This window comes from Anolis sagrei, chromosome 9 (genome assembly GCF_037176765.1).
Source record: "Anolis sagrei isolate rAnoSag1 chromosome 9, rAnoSag1.mat, whole genome shotgun sequence".
NCBI lineage: Eukaryota > Metazoa > Chordata > Lepidosauria > Squamata > Dactyloidae > Anolis > Anolis sagrei.
The window spans coordinates 18,930,062-18,951,348 of NC_090029.1; the positions used below are offsets into that span (position 1 = coordinate 18,930,062).

The following is a 21,287-nucleotide window of genomic DNA, read 5'->3' on the forward strand; positions in this document are numbered from 1 at the left end:
TTTTGCCATCTAATGTAAGGGACGGCATTTCACTATGCCACTGTATATACTAGAATATGAGCCTCAACAGATTTTGGCGTACACAGGGAGTTCTGGGACTGAACCCCAACAGATATCAATATGGTCAAAGCACCATTCATCCATCAATCCATCTGTCAATCTATCAATCTATGAATTCATGCATCTATCCATCAATTCATCCATTTATCTATCTATCCATCCATGCATCTATCTATCATCTATGCATTGATACAGCTGTCTATCTATCCATGTATGCATCCATCCATGCATCCATCCATTCATCCATGCATGCATGCATCTATCTATCTATCTATCTATCTATCTATCTTCTATCCATCCATCTATCCATGAATGCATGCATGCATGCATCCCTCTATCTATCTATCCATCTATCTGTCCATCCATCCATCCATCCATCCATTCATGCATCTATCTATCCATGAATGCATGCATGCATGCATCCATCTATCTATCTATCCATGCATCCATCTATCTGTCCATCCATGCATCTATCTATCCATGAATGCATCTATCTATCTATCTATCTATCTATCTATCTATCTATCTATCCATCCATCCATCCCTCCATTCATGTATTTATATGTTCATTCTTCCATGCATCCATCTATCCATCAATGCATCTATCTATCTATCCATCCATGAATGCATCTATCTATCTATCTATCTATCTATCTATCTATCTATCCGTCTGTCCAAGGACCAAGGTGGGTTTGGAAGGGTCTGATTCAAACCCAGAACTGCTGGGAAATAACAAAGGAAGATACGCACTATTTTCCCTCCCGCGTCCATCCTGCTCTTGCAATATATTCCACTCCATCGAACAGGATCTCAAAGGGCTGGACGAGTTCTTTATCGACGACGTCAGAAATCTGCCAGAGAGAAAAGGAAGAATGTAGATCGAAAAGAAGAAAACTCTTTCCCTAAAATTAATACATTTCATTCACCACCACTTTAGGGAATCCTATAGAGAAGGTGGCTGAATTCGATCCCCAAGTTTGCTCCATCCCAATAAGTCTGCAATTTTTAAGCATGGAGATTAAAACACATACCCATTATCTACTTCCCTAACACGTGCATTTTGTGCAATGATCTTGCTTGTTAATCCTATTTTTGGACACAATTCTTGAGTGAACAACTACAACTCGTGACATTTGAATATACCGATCTGACAAATAAAAATGAGGCTTAAAGAGGTAAAAATTATACCACATCCTTACTGCTGATCGTATTTCATTGCAGAGCAGTCTCCACTGCATATAACAATCACACACCCATTTTTGGGGTGCCAAAAATGTATTTTTGTTTTCCTCGCATAATAGTCGCACCTCCCATTGGATTCGGTTTTTTCCATCCCTTCCTTCCTTCCTTCCCCGAAAGCCTTAAGGCAGTTTAAAACCTACAAAATGGAAGTCTTTGAAGCTCAATTCTTCGCTCCTCCCTTCTTCCTCTGAGGCCATAAGGCAGTTCGGGAAGAAAATAAATCCAAAATAGAGGTCTCTGGAACACAGATCTTCTTTCCTTCCTCTTTTCTCAAAAAAAAAAAAAAAACACCATTCCAAGTTTTGTAAACTGCCTTAAGGCCTCTGAGGAAGGAGGGAGGAGAGAAGATTGGAGCTTCAGAGACCTCAATTTTGTAGTTTTTAAACTGCTTTGACTTCGGAGAGGGAGGAAGGGAAAATTAGCCCCCAATGCCTCTGCAGTTTTTTTTAAAAAAATGCAGAAACAGGGCTGTTCAATGTGTTGTCGAAGGCTTTCATGGCCAGAATCACTGGGTTGCTGTGAGTTTTCTGGGCTGTCTGGCCGTGTTCCAGAAGCATTCTTTCCTGATATTTTGCCCACATCTCTGGCAGGCATCTTCTATGTTCAAACAGGCAAGAGTTCTTTCTCCCACTCTGGACATTCCACAGATATATAAACCTCACTTGCCTAGTTTCCAACAGACCTCACAACTTCTGAGGATGCCTGCCATAGATGTGGGTGAAACTTCAGGAAAGAATGCTTCTAGAATTTATTTATTTATTTATTTATCTATCTGCAGTATTTACATTACACCCTTCTCAACCCGCGGGACTCAGGGCGTATTACAATGTACATATACACGGCAAACATTCAATGCCATAGACACACAACATATATAGACAGACACAGAGGCAATTTAACTTTCTATGAGGGTATTCTGGCCACCAGGGGAGCTGACGCTTCACCATCCATTTGTGACACTGATGAAGTACTTCCTCATTCTTTGCAGGCTTTGCTCGAGATTTTTATGGCATCGTAAATTAGTTAAATTAGCTTCCCCACGTAGGTGGTACCTAAATTTCCTACTTAACCGATGCAATTGTCTTTCGGGCTGCAAAGGTTGACAGCAAGCTACACAAATTGGTCGGACACTCATTATGCTGTTTCAGACTATAATGAAACAGCATAATGAGGCTCAAACTCTCCTTCATTTCCTTACAATATTCTGAGTCCTCACAAAATGCCTACTAAGTCAGACTGGTTTAAGGAACAAAACCAAACTTTGGACTTACCTTTCCATCGGCATCAATCATTATTTCAGACAACTTGAAAGTTACTTTGGGATTTGCGGTGCCTATAATGGAAGAGAGCAACCATTTATTGATACAAGCAACTTCTCTCTTTTTTTTAACTGACAGCAAAGCTAATTTATTAACACCGAACAAATATAACAAATTTACATTTCTATTCTGAATATTTTATTGTTTTTAATTTGTATAATTTTAACGCGTTGTTAAAAGGCTCGAGTCCAATATCTGGAGAAAGGCAAGATATAAATCAATAATAATTTATTTCATGCCAGGAATAATAGTCAATTCTCGTTATTGCTTGAAACATAGATCCATATCTTCATTACTTCCTAACACTGACTCAGAAAGACAATGGCAATATTGGTGAATTTTAAATGTAAACTGGATTGGTAAGTAAAAAATTTTGTTTTGTGTTTTACTATAGTATTTCAATGGTTTTATGTTTTATTTATGAAGTCTAACTTCACCTACGAGAAGATGCAGTTAACAAATAAAATATATATTATTGCTGCTACCGTTGTTATTATTAGCTAACTTCTTCTTCTGGTTCAAGTTAAGATGCCTAAATAACATGAAAAACCATTAAAATATATTTAATATTTATTATTATTATTATTATTATTATTTGATACACAACAAGATTAATACATAGCAAACAAGATCACTGTGCTGGCTTTTGTATTCGATCACATGTTGGACACTTCCCAAGTGTCTAGGACTGTGTGATGTATCAGCGAATAATGCGTGCACATCCCAGTAGGGTAGCCTTTTGCAGCTGACAGGTGATAATTTTGTCAGTGCCGATTGTGTTTAAGTGCAGGCCAAGGTCTTTAGGCACTGCACCCAGTGTGCCGTTCAACACTGGGACCACCTTGACTGGCTTGAGCCAGAGCCTTTGCAGTTCAATCTTTAAATCCTCTTATCATGTCAGCTTTTCCAGTTGCTTCTTGTCAATCCTGCTGTCACCTGGGATTGCAACATCGACAATCCATACTTTGTTTTTTAACACAATTGTGAGGTCAGGAGTATTGTGCTCCAAAACTCTGTCAGTCTAAATTCGGAAGTCCCAGAGCAGTTTGACATGTTCATTTTCTGTAACTGTTTCAGGCTTGTGATCCCATCAATTCAGATTGTATTAGTGGCACAAGATCCAATGGATCATCTGAGCAACTGTGTTGTACCTCTGCTTGTAGTCTGTCTGCGCAATCTTCTTGCAGCAGTTGAGTATGTGATCCATCATTTTGTCTGCTCCCTTGCAGAGTTTACATTTTTTATTATTATTATTAGCCAACCTCGCCTCCTGGCTCAAGTTCAGATGCATTGTGTGTTTGTGTGATATATATATATATGTGTGTGTGTTATTATTATTTGCTAACCCCTCCTCTTGACTCAAGTTAAGACACACAGACAATATATATAGAAAAATATTGTTCTTATTATGATTATTACATATTAACATCCACCAGAATCAAACCACCGTCTCTATTTTTTGGGCTTCAATGCCACAGTATCCGATCTCACCTGTTTTGGGGTAACGGAAGGAATCTGTCCTCCGCGTCTCCAACATCGGGGACGTAACATGGATAATCTCCACCTCTGACTCATCGTTCTCTTCATACAATATTCTAAGGATTTTGCCTCCGTCAGAAGCTGCGAAGAAAGCAGAACCCGTTTCACTGAATCAGAAATCCATATAGCAATGCAACCGAATGTCCGGATACTTGGCCTGTACTACACCATACTCTAACATCATGAACACGGACATCGAGGGGTGTCACTTTGTTGTTGTTTTAGCGTGGTTTTCAAATAAATAAAAGTGTCCAGAGGGGTGTTTTGGGGCGCGTACTCACTCGGCTCTGCCTTGGGGCACCACCAGTAAGCCGTGTATCGATCAAACTCCTCTTGAAGCACAAACGTCGCCACTCCAGCAGATTTTGGGTCTTCTTCAATGTTGGCAAACTCTATATGGAAAATGCAAGCAGGACATAGATATTATATATTTCTCTTAGACAATTCTTTCCTCAGCTTTCACGCGGATCACAACATCTAGAGACCAGGATGTGGTGCAGCTAGTTAGTAGCCAGCTGCATTAAATCACTACTGACTGAGAGGTCATGAGTTTGAAGCCAGCTTGGGTCAGAGTAAGCTCCCAACCATTAATAGTCAAGCTTACAGTTGACCTATGCAACCCGAAAGACAGTTGCATGTGTCACGTAGGAAATTTAGGTATCACTTTATGCGGGGAGGGTAATTTAACTCATTTACAACACCATAAAACCTTCCAGCAGCGTGCGTAAGAATGAGGAAGTACTCCATCAAGGGCTCGGTGTCACAAGTGGATGGTGAAACGGAAGCTCCCATTGAGGCAAGAATCCCATTGAGGCAAGAATGTTAAATTGCCTCTGTGTCTGTCTATATATGTGTTGGAGCTCAGCCTACGATTGTGTTTAAGTGCCAGGGTGTGGAGTGATGACAATGAATTTCAAGAAGGTTATGGTCTGGTCAATTATACTGATGCAGTGAATGTGTTCCCTGTTCAAAGTGTAGTTTCTCATGAGAATGTCCCTGAAGGGTTTGGGGATGATAGTTTGCTTTCTGAATTGCTACTAGAGAATTCCCATGATTTGGAGCTTGAGAACAGCTCGGCAGCTGGCCCAGCTGCAGAAATTAATGGGCAAATAGATAGGAGGTGATTAGTCAAAACAGAAGAGCAGAGCAGTGGCTTCAGCGTTCTGCCAGGCTCAGACAGAGAAAGATAAGAGATTCAAAGCTAAAGCGAAACCAATTTCTGAGTGCTTGGGACATAGCTAACAAGGAGATAAAAGTCCCAAGTACAGGATATGTAGTCAGATGAAGCATTGTTTGGAATCAAGTCAAGATCTCATTCCTGTTTCTTGGAAGCTTTGTTTGGAAAAGATTCATGTTTAAAGTTTCATGGTTTTGATTCTTGGATTCTATGATTTTGTATTCACTTGCCTCAGATTCATGTTTCCTGGTTTCTTGGATATTGTTATAGAAGTTTCTGCCTTGGTTTTTTATGGACTTTGATGGACTAATTCCCTGGACTAATTTGTTCCGTCTTATCTTCCTACCTAATTAGATTTACCTATTCCTTTAAAGTGCTTTTTTACTTTACTGCTTTTTAATTATTTTCAATAAACGGATTGCATTTCTACTCAACTGTGTGGTGTTTAAACTCAGAGGGCTTTTCCTGGTCTGGAGTGCAACAATATGTTGTATTTCTAATGGTATTGAATGTTTGCCATGTATATGTGCATTGTAATCCGCCCTGAGTCCCCTGCGGGGTGAGAAGGGTGAAATATAAATACTGCAAATAATTTACAGTATAAATAAATAAATAAGAAATAAATGCCTCCATTTATATCTATTCTGAGAACAAGTTGGCCAGTGTGCCATTGTATGACCATGTTCGTCTCTCATGTTATACACCATATGGAATGAATCAGACCATTGGGTCTGTTTCATTATACAGGGTTAGTCAAAATGAATAGGCCAATAAGAATGTTTACTGCATTCTTATTGGCCTATTCATTTTGACTAACCCTGTATATTTAAATTTTTAAAAAAGCAGAACATCAGCTGAAATACTAGTTAACATGGAGATTTAAACCAGAAAATTACTTTTTTCCTTCTGAAATATTTCCTTTTCTTTCTTTTTTCTTTCTTTCTCAACATAGCAAATTTGGAATGATAAATCAAACCATGCAGTTCACCATTCTGGGCACAAGGTGGCAGGAAAGGTATAGCAAATGGATATACAATGGACTCCACTAAGGCTGAAAAATCCACACTAATCTGAAGACCACTGTGAAGTTATTGCATGAATTACAATGGAGTTTTTACTGGGAACAATGCTTGCTCCATCCATGTTCAACATCTACACAAATGACCAGCCATTGCCAGAAGGGACAGAGAGTTTCATCTATGCTGATGATCGTGCCATTACCGCTCAAGCAGGGAGCTTTGAGATGGTTGAACAGAAGCTCTCCGAAGCTCTAGGTGCTCTTACTGCCTATTACAGGGAAAACCAGCTGATCCCCAACCCATCTAAAACACAGACATGTGCCTTTCATCTCAAGAAAAGAGAAGCATCCCGAGCTCTGAAGATCACCTGGGAAGGAATCCCACTGGAGCATTGCAGCGCACCCAAATACCTGCAAGTCACTCTGGACCGTGCTCTGACCTACAAGAAGCACTGCCTGAACATCAAGCAAAAAGTGGGTGCTAGAAACAATATCATACGAAAGCTGACTGGCACAACCTGGGGATCACAACCAGACACAGTGAAGACATCTGCCCTTGCGCTGTGCTACTCTGCTCCTGAGTATGCATGCCCAGTGTAGAACACATCTCACCACACTAAAACAGTGGATGTGGCTCTTAATGAGACATGCCGCATTATCACAGGGTGTCTGCGCCCTACACCACTGGAGAAATTACACTGTCTAGCCGGTATCGCACCCCCTGACATCCGCCGGGAAGTGGCAGCCAATAGTGAAAGGACCAAGGCAGAGACATCTCCAGCTCATCCCCTGTTTGGGTATCAGCCAGCACGGCAACGACTTCAATCCAGACATAGTTTTCTAAGATCTACAGAGACACTCGCTGGAACACCTCAGCAAGCAAGAGTCCAAAAGTGGCAGGCTCAAACCCAGAACCTCAACAAATGGCTGATACCAAATGAGAAACTCGCCCCTGGGCACACAGAGGACTGGGTGACTTGGAAGGTGCTGAACAGACTGCGCTCTGGCACCACGAGATGCAGAGCCAACCTCAAGAAATGGGGCCACAAAGTGGAATCCTCGACATGCGAGTGCGGAGAGGAGCAAACCACTGACCACCTTCTGCAAGGCAACCCGAGCCGTGCCACATGCACCAGGGAGGACCTTCTTGCAGCAACACCGGAAGCACTCCAAGTGGCCAGATACTGGTCAAAGGACATTTAATCAACTACCAAACTCACACATTTTGTATTTTTTCTGGGTTTTTTTGCTTTGTTCTGTTAGAAATGTAATATAACTGACTGGCTGCCCTGACACGAGAAATAAATAACTGGGAACAATAGTTAAGGCTATTTTTAGTGTATACACTATTTAAGCAGTGTCTACAGAGAAGGCCAAAGACCCCATAAAACTACAATTCTCATAGAATCATGGGAGTTGTAGTATCCTAAGGTCTTTTCTCTGTCCAAGACTGCTGGTGCCTCCCCAAATGACAGCTCTCACAATTCCATAGCCTTGAGCCCTGATGGTTAAAGCAGAGTCAAATTGCATTAATTCCCCAGTATGGATGCACCGTAGATCTTCCAGCGTGACTCCGTGGTCAACGTCTGGCTCCTCGTCCATCATTCAGGCCGCTACCTTTGTGAACAAAGGTCAGCCTTCTTTCCTCCTTGGTTTCCAGGTTGGCGACCCAAATGTCACTGCTGTGGATGAAGGCGATCCACTTCGGATCCGCTGGGCAGATCTTGGGATCCATCCGGATGTTCGGGCAACTTGTCTCCACCAAATTCGGCCTCAAAGGCTGTTTCTGCAAAGGCGACCGAGAAGGAAAATCTGAAAGAGCATTCCTGAACAAAGAAGGACGAAGAGGAGGAAGAAACAAGGAGGGAAAGGAGAGAGGGAGAAAGAAGGCAGGAAGAAGAAATGGAGGTGAAAGAAAGATAGAAAGAGAATAAAGGAAGGGAGCAGAAAGAAAATGAGGTGGAAGAACAAACTAACAAAAAAGAAAGAGAAAGAGGCAGAAAGAAGAAAGAGAGAAAGAAGTGGAGGAGGAAAAAAGAAAGAAAGAAAGAAAGGGAATAAAGGAAGGGAGGAGGAAGAAAATGATCGAATGAAAGAAAGAGCGAGGGAGAAAGAAGAAAGGAAGGGAAGGAGGGAGAAATGGAAGAAAAAATGAGAGAGAGAGAAAGAAAGAAGAAAGGGAGGGAGAAGGAAGAAAATGCAGTGAAAAAAAGAAAGAATGAGTGAGAAAAAAATAGAAGGGAAGAGAGTAAGACTTGGAGGAGAAGGAAAGGAAGGAAGGAAGGAAGGAAGGAAGGAAGGGAATAAAGGAGAGAAGAGGAAGAAAATGCAGCAGAAGAAAGAAAGAAGGAGGGAGGGAGGGAAAAAGAAGAAAAGAAGGGAGGGAGAAATGGGGGAGAAATAAAGAAAGGGAAAAGGGGAGAAAGAGAAAGAAAAGAAAGAAAAAAAAGGATAGAGAGAGAAAGAAGAAATGAAGCGAGGGAGGGAAGGTGAAATGGAGGAGAAAGGAAGAAAGAGAATAAAAGAAGGGAGGAGAAAGAAAAAGAGGTGGAAGGAAGAAAGGGAGAGAGGGAGGAAGAAACAAAGAAAGGAAGGAACGAAGGGAGAAAGGAATGGAGGAGAAAGAGAGAAAGAAAAAGAAAGGAAGAAAGGCGGTGAGTGGGAGAGAGAAGGAAGAAAATGTGGTGAAAGAAAGAAAAAAGGAAGAAGGAAGAAGAAAGAAAGGGAGGGAAGAAGAAATGGAGAAGACAGACAGAAAGAAAGAGACTAAAGAAAAGGAAGAGGAAGAACATGCGGTGGAAGAAAGAAAGAAAGAAAGAAAGAAAAGAGGGAGGGAAGAAGAAGAAAAGGGATGGAGGGAGAAATGGAGGAGAAAGAAAGAAAGAAAGAAAGAGAGAGGGAGGGAGGGAGGGAGGGAGGGAGGGAGGGAGGGAGAAGAGACCAAGAAAAAGAAAGAAAGAAAGAAAGAAGGGGGATGGAGGGAGAGAGAAAAAAGAAAGGGAAGGAGGGAGGATCGAAGGGAGAAAGGAATGGAGACCACTTTAATTGCCCTGGTTCAATGCTATGGAATCGCAAGAGTCGCCATTTGGTAAAACACTTCTTGGCAGATAAGGCTTTGGAAACCTTCAGCCACCATGACTGCATAGCCTTGAGCCAGGGCAGTTATAGTGGTATCACACTGCATTCATTCTACAGTGTAGAGAGGGTGAAAAGCCCTTTATTTCCACGGATCTGTTTTCAACTCACCGTGAAGCCGTGGGGCCCACCGTCTTTGACGTGGTAAATCCCGCTGCCGGCTTGGAACAAAAAAGTCCCGCTTTCCTGATGGTAATCGTACGAGGCGATCCCGATGGTCCCAATCCGCTTCCTCTCCCGCAACAACTCCTCTTCGCGGGAATACATCCCATAATCCAAACTGGCCTGCGATGGAAGGAAATAGCATCAAAAGGGACAAGCTACTTTCCAAAAGAGTCAAGCTACTCTCAGAGGTTTCCAAACCATGTGTCCAGACACATGAGCGTGTAGCTTGTGGCCCACAGGTGCGTCGCGTGAAATATGCTCCCCTGACAAGAGCAGTAAGAATTGAATATGCAAAACTGTGGAAACTATAAACGACACCAACGACAGAGGACTGGGCTACAACAGTCTTAGAAATGGCCGAGATGGACAAATGAACGTTGGCCTTACAGCAAACTAATTTGCCGAGCCTACAAGTAGAATGCAAACCTTTTATAGATTTTGTGAATAATAATAATAATAATAATAATAATAATAACAATATTTATTTATACCCCGCCACCATCGCTTCAATGCTGGTGGTCTTTGCTTCTTCCAGCACACTGACATTTGTCCGCTTGTCTTCCCAAAAGATTTGCAGGATTTTTCAGAGGCAACACGGATGGAATCGTTCTAGGAGTTGCATGTGACGTCTGTAAATAGTCCATGTCTCACAGGCATATAGCAGGGTTGGGAAGACAATAGCTTTATAATAATAATATAATATATATTATAATATATATAATATAGTATATATATTATATATATATATATATATATATATATATATATATATAATATTATAATATTATATTATAATATATATATATAATATAATTATGATATATTATTATATATATAATATAATATAATATTAGCTTGGTATCCCTACAGATCTCCCGGTCCTCAAACACTCTCTGCTTCATTTGGAATAATGCTGCACTCACAGAGCTCAGGCGGTGTTGTATTTCAGTGTCAATGTTGACTTTTTTGGAGAGGTAGCTGCCAAGGGAGTGGATGTGATCAACATTTTCTAATGTTACACCATTAAGCTGTATTTCTGGCATTGCAGAGAGATTGGCTAATGACTGCTGGAAGAGCACTTTGGTTTATTCAACGTTCGATGAGAGGCTGAGCTTCTCATATGCTTCTGCGAAGGTGTTTAGAGTGGCTTCTTCTAAATGCGCACATATGACGTTGTCATCAGCATATTGGAGTTCTATAACAGATGTTGTTGTAACCTTGATTTTGGCTTTCAGTCTGCTGAGGTTAAATAGCTTGCTATCTGTCTAACAGATGGTTTCTACTCAGGTGGGAAGCTTCCCATCAACAAGATGAAATATTATAGCAATAAAGATGGAAAATTAGGTTGGGGCAATAACGCATCCCACAATAACACAAGTGTAGATGCAGCCCAAGGCTAAAATGCTCTTCAGAGGGAAAGGAAGTAGAATCTCCATAGAAAGTAATTTGCAAAATGCATCTAAAGTGGAACATACTTTTAAATTTTTAATCACTAGAGAACGTTGGCTGGGCAAAGATGCCGGAACAGAATCAGAGCCGTAAGGGATTTCCCTGCTTAATGGCTTTTATCGTTTCATAGCCGCAGCTTGGTTGGGAGGGAAAAGTCCCTTGGAAAGAAATAAGAAACATGAATGGAAATATAGAAGATGCAAGCAAGTCACCCACCTGGAAAAGGTCTAAAAGAGGCTTCCAGGAGAGCATGAGGACGGCAGCCTTGTTGATGGTTTTGGGAATATCGGAATAGAAGAGGGTGTTCTCCCTGTTCTCGCCAGACATTGCTATGTATTAAAAAAAGGGAACACAAAGCAAACACTGTGTAGAATTTTCTGGTTCGCAAAACACTGCACAGAATGCAAGAGAAGCAAATACATTTCTGTTGTTTCATTGACCTGCGCCATGGGGAAAATGGTCTTCCAAGGAATATAACAAGTCCTCCAGGTGAGTCGATGGTTTGACTCCATATTATAAGTTGCTAAAAGATTGCCCTGGAAGAACCAGCAAATTCCTAGGGAAAATTTTTGACAGTCCTAAAAAACAATCCAAGAGGTAGGGCAGTGGGTTAAACCACTGAGCTGCTGAACTTGCTGACTGAAAGGTCGCAGGTCCAAATTTGGGGGGCAGGGCGAGCTCCCGCTGTTAGCCCCAGCTTCTGCCAACCCAGCAATTCGAAAACATGCAAATGTGAGTAGATCAATAGGTACCGCTCCGGTGGAAAGAAAATGGCGTTCCATGCAGTCATGCCAGCCACATGACCTTGGAGGTGTCTATGGACAATGCTGGCTCTTCAGCTTAGAAATGGAGACGAGCACCACCCCCAGAGTCGGACACAACTGGACTTAATGTCAGGGGAAAACCTTTATCTTTAGCTAAAAAGAATAACACCCCCCCCCCCCAAAAAATAAGAATAATCTCCCACTGAAAAATGGAAATCTCCATAACCTTTTGGAGATTTTATGATCTTTAGAAAGGCATAACTTTTTTTGAAAAATGATGCCATAACCTCTCGGTAACATGGCATTCGTGTAAGGTGGTTGGGTTTCTCAGTTGTTAAACTGATATCCGAAACATCTCTTTGAACTGTTAAGGACAAAGATGCGCCAATGAACAAAACACATACATATGGATACAGCTGAGTTTCAGAAGTGTTCTTTTAGTTGCCCAAAAATATCTCCCTTAACATATATTTGCCTTTAAATCATGCTCTCAAGAGACAAAAATAAACAGACTTCTTTAAAAGTAACACAGTTGGTTTACTCACAAACTTCATGTATTCAGCATACAGGTACTTTGCTTATCAATCCAGTTACAAATAGGATTCGAAGTGGTTTCTCTGTGTAGATAACACAGGGCATCATTCTTATAATCAACAGTCCATAATCTAAAGCATCTCTCTGGTCTGAGAGTCTAATAGAGTGACTGTCTAGTCTGAAACTCCAATGGACTCTGAGATCTAAAATGGAGTCTGAGCCCTGAACAAGCCCAGATCTGATCACGTGCTCTGCAGCCCCTCCCACAACAAAAAGTTAAGGAAAACTGCAAGCCAATACACACATATACAATACAGTAAGCAATCTGATTTATATACACAACAAATAACTAGTGGAGGCTTGAAGAAGGTTGCAATTATCAACATCTCCTGATTGAAGCCATTAAGTACCCAAGTCTTGGAAACAAGGTTTTCTTTTCAGTGAAACAAGACTGAAAAACAACCGCAATGCAAAATAAAACACCTCACAAGAAGGTATTAATTTCCAACCTATTAACAGCAGCAAAACTGATAATTGCAAAAAAAATATGGAAAGATGAAAGTGAAATTCAATTGGAAGAATGGGATAGGGAAGCTTGAAACATAGGAACTCATGCCAAACTAACTTATGACATTAATGTTAAAAACGGACTTTTGGAAAATCTGGGGAAGTTTGTATTTACAGAAGGACAGAAGGACAAACCTACAACAGAAACAATGAAATTCTGGATATATGATAAGCTGGTCCAGGCGAAGGTGGCATAAGTAGTGCAAAAGAAATATTTCCAGACCTTGTTTATATGCCGTATGTATTTGAGTATAAGCCAAGTTTTTCAGCCCTTTTTATGGCTTTTTAAGGCTTATAAGGCTTAAGTTTTTCAGCCCTTTTAAGGCTTATACTCAAGTCAAAGTTATTTATTATTTAACTGAGTTATTATTATTACATTTATTATTTTACTCTATTTATTATTATTATTATTTTACATTGTTTTACTCTATCTATTATTACATTTACTATTTTCTCTATTATTGCATTTATTATTTTACTCTTATTATTATTACATTTATTATTTTACTCTATTTATTATTATTATTAATTTACATTGTTTTACTATATTATTACATTTATTATTTAACTCTGTTATTATTATTACATTTATTATTTTACTCTGTTATTATTATTACATTTATCATTTTACTCTATTATTATTATTAATTTACATTGTTTTACTCTATTATTACATTTATTATTTTCTCTATGATTGCTATTATTACATTTATTATTTTACTCTGTTATTATTATTACATTTATTATTTTACTCTATTTATTATTATTATTAATTTACATTGTTTTACTCTATTATTACATTTATTATTGCTTTATGACTGCTATTATTACATTTATCATTTACTATTTTCTCTATTATTGCACTTATTATTTAACTCTGTTATTATTAATACATTTATTATTTTACTCTATTTATTATTATTATTAATTTACATTGTTTTACTCTATTATTACATTTATTATTTTCTCTATGATTGCTATTATTACATTTATCATTTACTATTTTCTCTATTATGGCATTTATTATTTAACTCTGTTATTATTAATACATTTATTATTTTACTCTATTTATTATTATTATTAATTTACATTGTTTTACACTATTATTACATTTATTATTTTCTCTATGATTGCTATTATTACATTTCTTATTTTTCTCTATTTATTATTATTATTACATATATTATTTTTTACTATTTTTATTTTTATTACATTTATTATTTTACTCTCTTGGTTGTTATTGGATGGATATGTAAGCACATTTACATTGAAGAAGGTTAGAATAATGGTTTAATCAGCGCTGGACAGTCTTATCTTAAATTACAGTTTTATGTAAATATTCAAAAACATTTAGCCTACTGAGGCCTGAATTAATGTAATTTTATTTATCTATTTTTTACTTTGAAATTTTCCAGTGGCTGCTGCAATCTTTGGGTCGGCTTATACTCGAGTATATGTGGTAGTAAAGATTAGATGAAACACATAAAATACATATAAAGGTAAAGGTTGTCCCCTGACATTAAGTCCAGTCGTGTCTGACTCTGGGTGTGGTGCTCATTTCCATTCCTAAGCCGAAGAGCCGGCGTTGTCCGTAGACACCTCCAAGGTCATGTGGCTGGCATGACTGCATGGAGCGCCCTTACCTTCCCGTCGGAGTGGTACCTATTGATCTACTCACATTTGCATGTTTTCGAACTGCTAGGTTGGCAGAAGCTAGGGCTGACAGCGGAAGCTCACGCCGCTCCCCGGAATCGAACCTGCGACCTTTCGATCAACATGCTCAGCAGCTCAGTGCTTTAACCCACTGCGCCACCGGGGGCTCCCATATGTTATATGTATTGTATGGCACTCTTATAAGGATCTGTTTCAATCTCCAGCTTCTTAGCAGACGGAATGACCGTGTCGCGAAAGGATGCATGTCACAAAAGCATCTAATTCAAGTAATTAGAAAAATTGTATGAGAACTATAAGTGCAGTATACTTTAGATGGGGAAAGTTTCAAACTAAATTAGGTGATTTTTATTATCACATCGATCATGAGTTGATGTTATTAAGTATACATAATAATTACATCTTTGTTTACTTGCTGTCCTTATTAATACATTAAGAAAATCCTGACAAGAGCAGACAAGAGTCCTTTGTCCCACCCTGGTCATTCCACAGATATATAAACCCTTTCTCCTAGTTCCAACAGACCTCACTACCTCTGAGGATGCTTGCCATAGATGCAGGCGAAACGTCAGGAGAGAATGCCTCTAGACCATGGCCATATAGCCCAAAAAAACCTACAACAACCCAGTGATTCCGGCCATGAAAGCCTTCGACAATACAAACCCTGGACTATGATGCACTTTCTCGATGCAGATACTGTTTTAATATGTTTTTCTTAATTATGTTTTTTGTTAAATACTATATTTGGAATTTTGTTTTCTTGAATGAATATTATACTTTTTAAAAAGGCAAAATCCTATACCCAAATTGGTGAAATTCACATGGATTTGAACCCAATAAATCAATAGAGAAAGCCAGAAACAATGGTATCCTGTTTCCTGCATCCAACAAACTTACCCAGGTAGTAGATCCTGTCCGACTGGGGTCCTTCGGGGTCATTCTTCTTCACGAAGGTAAAGTCGTGGGGCGCCTTGGCCATCAGGCAGCCGTGGTACTTCCTCGTCTCCGTCAACAGCTTCTTCAGGTGACTCCAGGAGAACCGTTCCACGAAATACGGCTCCGGCTTGGCCGCCTCCTCCTCCTCCGCTGGGGACACATTTTCCTCACGTTCCGCCGTTTCGAAGATTTCAAGGCCCGGCTGCTCAGTCTCCATCGCTGCGGCCATCGTGCATGTTGCGTCTCTGGAGAGGGAAGAGCCCAGGAGAGCCTTGAGCACAATCCTTTTTGTTTTAATACATATATTATTATACACATATATGAGGGGTATTTTTAAAGTAAGGTCCGTTTTGTTGTAGACACTAGTAGTTCGTGCGCATACCGCAACGAGCGCGTGCGTCGTGTACCGGCATGCCTCGGGAACAACTGTGCTCAGTTTCCGCTCTGTAGCTAACCTGTACGATTCTGTTCTGTGCTTTAAAAATGTTTAAGACTATCGACTCACCCGTCGCATGTGAGGTTCACTCAGTGATACGGTTTTTGTCAGCAAGGAACCTGCCTGCTGCAGAAATTCATTGACAGATTTGTGACGTGTACGGTGATACTGTTATGAGTGAAAGCAAAGTGCGTAAGTGGGTACGACAATTCAAAGATGGCCGTGACAACGTCCATGATGAGGACCGCTCCGGTCGCCCTTCTTTGATTACAGACGATTTCGTGGCTTCAGTTGAAGCGAGGATTTATGAAGAAGGTATTTTAAAATTGGTTCAGAGGTATGAAGCTTGTAAGCAGAGGCTGGATGGCCATCTGTCAGGGGTGATTTGAATGCAATATTCCTGCTTCTTGGCAGAATGGGGTTGGACTGGATGGCCCAGGAGGTCTCTTCCAACTCTTTGATTCTATGATTCTATGATAAGTGTTTGAACAAACTTGGCAACTATGTCGAAAAATAGAGTGAAGTATGTACTTTCTGAAAATAAATTTACTTTTTTGAAATAAACTTTCATTGTGTATTTATGTTCCAACGGACCTTACTTAAAAAATACCCCTCGTACAAGCATGTATACGTAAACATACATAGACAACCCATCACCCACGTTGCACCCTTGCCCCACCCTCAGTGCACCCACCACCTTGGCTTCCGTCATGCATCCTCATAGAGTTTATGCTCATTTTATTTACCCCTCTATAATTCTAGGTCAAGAGATTCCTCTTGTTATTATTTCTTAAATTCTCCAGTCAGATATGCTATAGCCAGCTTCCAGTTTATATAGACATCAATGCAATTTGTGTCTATATAGGCATGTCATAAATGTGTGCATGTGAATTGTGTGCGCATATATATAGAGAGAGGGAGGGAGGGAGAAATGTATGAATGCAATATGTGCGTAGATGTGTGTATGTGAATTGTGTGTGCATATACAGAGAGAAGGAGGGAGGTATAGATATGAATGTAATATGTGCCTATAAATGCTTGTCAAAAATGTGTGTATGTGATTTGTATGCACGTATATATATATATATATATATAGAGAGAGAGAGAGAGAGAGAGATGAATGCAATATGTGCTTATATAGGCCTATCATAAATGCGTGCATGTGAACTATGTGTGCATATAGAGAGAGGGAGGGAGATATAGGTATGAATGTAATATCTGCCTATATATGCATGTCATAAATGTGTACATGTGAATTGTGGGCGCATACATGTATAGAGAGATGTGTATGAATGAAATATGTGCCTGGATGTGTGTATGTGAATTGTGTGTGCATATATAGAGTGAGGGAGGTATAGATATGAATGCAATACCTGCCTATATGTGCATGTCATAAATATATGTGTATTGTGCGTGCATATATACAAAGTGCTGGCTTTAGCCTATAAAGCCCAACGGTTCCGACCCAGCTTATCTAGCCAAACGCATCTCTTCCTATGAACCCTCCAGGAATTTGAGATCGTCTGAGGAGGCCCTGCTCTCGATCCCGCCTGCTTCGCAAGCACGTCTGGCGGGGACGAGAGACAGGGCCTTCTCTGTGGTGGCCCCTTGGCTGTGTAACTCCCTGCCTAGGGACATTAGATCAGCCCCCTCCCTCCTGACCTTTCTGAAAAGAGTAAAAACTTGGCTCTTCGAGCAAGCATTTGGAACCTACGAATAAATAAACAAACTTGAATTGGAAAATGACCCAGGAACGGCCCAAGACGATGGAACGGATAAGGACTTGAATGAGAGGATACAGTTTTTAGCTTTTAACATTGTTATTATGCACTGTCTTATGTCTAATTGCACTATAATGGTTCTTTTACTTATCAATGTATGTATTTTTATGGCATCGAATTGTGCCGACTGTGTACGGCGCTCTGAGTCGCCTCCGGGCTGATATGAGCGGGGTAGAAATAATGCAAATAAATAAATAAATAAACATAGAGAGAGGGGAAGGAAGATATAGATCTGAATGTAATATGTGCCTTTATATGCATGTCATAAATGTGTGTATGTGAATTGTGTGTGCATATAGAGAGCTATAGATATGAATGCAATATGTGCCTATGTAGGCATATCTTAAATGTATGCGTGTGAATTGTGTGTGCATATAGAGAGAGGAGAAGGAAGATATAGATCTGAATGTAATATGTGCCTTTATATGCATGTCATAAATGTGTATATGTGAATTGTGTGTGCATGCATATACATAGAGAGAGAGGGGGATGTATGAATGCAATATGTACCTATATATGTGAATATGAATTGTGTGTGCATATATAGAGAGAGCTATAGATATGAATGTAATATGTGCCAATGTAGGCATATCTTAAATGTATGCATGTGAATTGTATGTGCATCTAGAGAGAGAGGGAAGATATAGATCTGAATGTAATATGTGCCTATATGTGTGTATATGAATTGTGTGTGCATATACAGAGAGAGCTATAGATATGAATGCAATATGTGCCTATGTAGGCATATCTTAAATGTATGCATGTGAATTGTGTGTGCATATAGAGAGAGGAGAAGGAAGATAGAGATAGAGATATGAGTGCCATACTTGCCTATATAGGCATGTCATAAATGTGTGCATGCATATGGCAGCAAAGCAGCCCTAGATGACAGACTAGATGTCCTCCTGCCGCGCCCTTGGAGAGGCATTCCCAGGTTCTGCTCCTTCCCCATGAGGTTGGGGGCGGTGGGGAGGACCTGGGGCTGGGCTTGGGCCCTCGCCTTGCCCTCTCCAAGCCTGGCACTGCTTGGCGAGGCTTTTCCTTGCCTCCTTTCCCCCCGGGACCCCATAGAGGAGCCCCAGGAAACCCGGGAACCCAAGCCTGGGAAAAGGTCCCCTTTTGGAGAGGCGCCTTTGCCTTGCTACTCACTGCGGGCGGCGCGTCTCTCCTCTTTCCTCCTCCTCCTCCTCCTGCTGCGGATGTGGGGCCTTCCGCTTCCTCGTCGCTTCCTTCCAGGGGCCGGGCCACGAAGCTACAGCTGCAGCCGCCTCCGGAGCACACTGCCCCCGCAGGCAGGCACCGAGGGAGCAGCCTTCCCCTCTTCCTTCGCCTCCTCTTTCTTCCCTTTGCTTCCTCTTCTCCAAAGCCAACCCTGAAGGCAGTTTGGCGCGCTCTCCCAATCAGCGGAAAAGGGGGCCCCAAAAGTCAGGCACCGCGGGGGCCCTCCGACCCCATATTCATGTACCAGACAGGCCAAGCTTTCGGCTACACATTGGCCTTTTTATTTGGTCAACAACGGACACGGAATGGGGCTTCCAGAGCCCGAAATGGAGGTCCCCCCAAGGCTCTCCAAGACGCACGAGGGCGCAAAGTTGGGCAGGCGCTTTACGCACTGGGCTAGTTTTGCAGCAGAAAAGAGGAGGGCACACACAATTCATATACACACATATAGGCACATATTGCATTCCATTCATACATCCCCCCCCTCTCTCTCTATATGCATGCACCAGGCCTGTAGCGAGGGGGGGGGGGGTAAGGGGTTCAACCCCCCCCCCCGAAATGTTTCAGATTCTTTTTAAAAACACAGTTTACTCATGAATTTTAACTGGTTAACCAAATCCCCATGCTAAGTCTATGAGATGCACAAATGTAAGAGTCCCTCCAGAACTGCAAACACTATCTCAAGCAAATATTTGTTTGTTTGTTTGTTATTCGAACTTATATGCTGCCACTCCCCTGGGGCTCGGAGCGGCTTACAAGAACAGGCTAAAATCGAACACAATTTAAAACAATTTAAAAACAGCAATATCAGAGATCAAAGTCCCGTCGAAACAGATATGTCTTACATGCCCTGCGGAAAGCTGATAAGTCCCGCAAGGCACGGACTTCAGGTGGCAGAGTATTCCAGAGCGATGGTGCCACTGCTGTAAAGGCTCTGCGTCTGGTTGCTGTTAGACGCAAGGTCTTGACACTGGGAATTTCCAATAGATCTTGGTCCTCAGAACGGAGGGATCTCTGGGGTTGGTAGGGGGTGAGGCGGTCCCTCAGGTACATCGGCCCCAGACCATGCAAGGCCTTAAATATTGACAATTTATTCACTCTGTCATTACTTGCAGCAATATCCGATGTAGTGAAGCAACCAAGTTGGGTGTGTGTGTGTGTGTTGAATGTTCTCATTAAGGAGGCCAGACTTAGTGGAGGTGGTTCACAGGGGCGGAGCTGCAGGCTATTGAAGGTTGCTCTGCCCCCTGCTGTGCTCTTTGCTTCAGCGTGAGCTAGAAGGGAGGTTTCAAACCCCCCCCCCCCCCCGCGAAATGTTCAACACCCCCCCCCCCGAAATTTCAACCCCTCCCAAATTTTTTTTCTGGCTACGGCCCTGGCATGCACACACAATTGGGTTTCCAAAGCACCCCCCCCATGCTCAGATTGAGCAGGAAGATAGGCCAGACTTTAAACAACACGTTGCAGTATTGATTGTGTTAAAAACGGTGATAAAATTGTTGTTTTATTAAAAAAAATTGAATTTTTAGGGGAAAGGGGGGGGAGAAAGAAAAAACGGAGAGGGTGCCAAGAACCAGGAACATATATACATATGTGGTGGCAATGTAAATATGTAAATAATTTTTGGGAGAAAGTATTTAGAGAAATAGAAGATATAATGAATATGAAAATTGAGAAAAGTCCTAGCATAGCTTTATTATCACTATATAACAATAAACAATTGAAAAAGGAGGATAAAGAAGCGATAAACTTATTTATTTATTTATTTATTTATTTATCGTGTCATCAGCAACCATACCATTGTGTTACAATTCTAACAGAACAAAACAAACACACAGATTAAAAAGAAAAAGAAAAAAACACACAGATTTTGCAAACTTGGTAGTTGGTTAAATGTCCTTTGACCAGTATCTGGCCACTTGGAGTGCTTCTGGTGTTGCTGCAAGAAGGTCCTCCATGGTGCATGTGGCAGGGCTCAGGTTGCATTGCAGCAGGTGGTCAGTGGTTTGCTCTTCTCCACACTCGCATGTCGAGGATTCCACTTTGTAGCCCCATTTCTGAAGGTTGGCTCTGCATCTTGTGGTGCCAGAGCGCAGTCTGTTCAGCGCCTTCCAAGTCGCCCAGTCTTCTGTGTGCCCAGGGGGGAGTCTCTCATCTGGTATCACCCATGGATTGAGGTGCTGGGTTTGAGCCTGCCACTTTTGGACTCTCACTTGCTGGGGTGTTCCAGCAAGTGTCTCTGTAGATCTAAGAAAACTATGTCTTGATTTAAG

At 41.0% G+C, this 21,287-nt stretch overlaps 1 protein-coding gene across 1 annotated transcript in view; it reads right to left on the reverse strand.

Moving 5' to 3' along the window:
• The window catches only part of DPP8 (dipeptidyl peptidase 8), a 36,224-nt gene extending 16,838 nt beyond the window's left edge, over window positions 1–19,386 (reverse strand). Inside the window, exons 1-9 of the mRNA XM_060755609.2 lie at window positions 18,943–19,386; window positions 15,538–15,821; window positions 11,321–11,433; window positions 9,602–9,775; window positions 7,973–8,141; window positions 4,442–4,552; window positions 4,113–4,241; window positions 2,574–2,635; window positions 811–911 (exon numbers count right to left, since the gene is read on the reverse strand). Coding sequence (XP_060611592.2) covers window positions 811–911; window positions 2,574–2,635; window positions 4,113–4,241; window positions 4,442–4,552; window positions 7,973–8,141; window positions 9,602–9,775; window positions 11,321–11,433; window positions 15,538–15,805 — 1,127 coding nt within the window. The 5' untranslated portion in view covers window positions 15,806–15,821; window positions 18,943–19,386. The remainder of the gene's footprint in view (window positions 1–810; window positions 912–2,573; window positions 2,636–4,112; window positions 4,242–4,441; window positions 4,553–7,972; window positions 8,142–9,601; window positions 9,776–11,320; window positions 11,434–15,537; window positions 15,822–18,942) is intronic.
• Window positions 19,387–21,287: the final 1,901 nt, after the last annotated feature.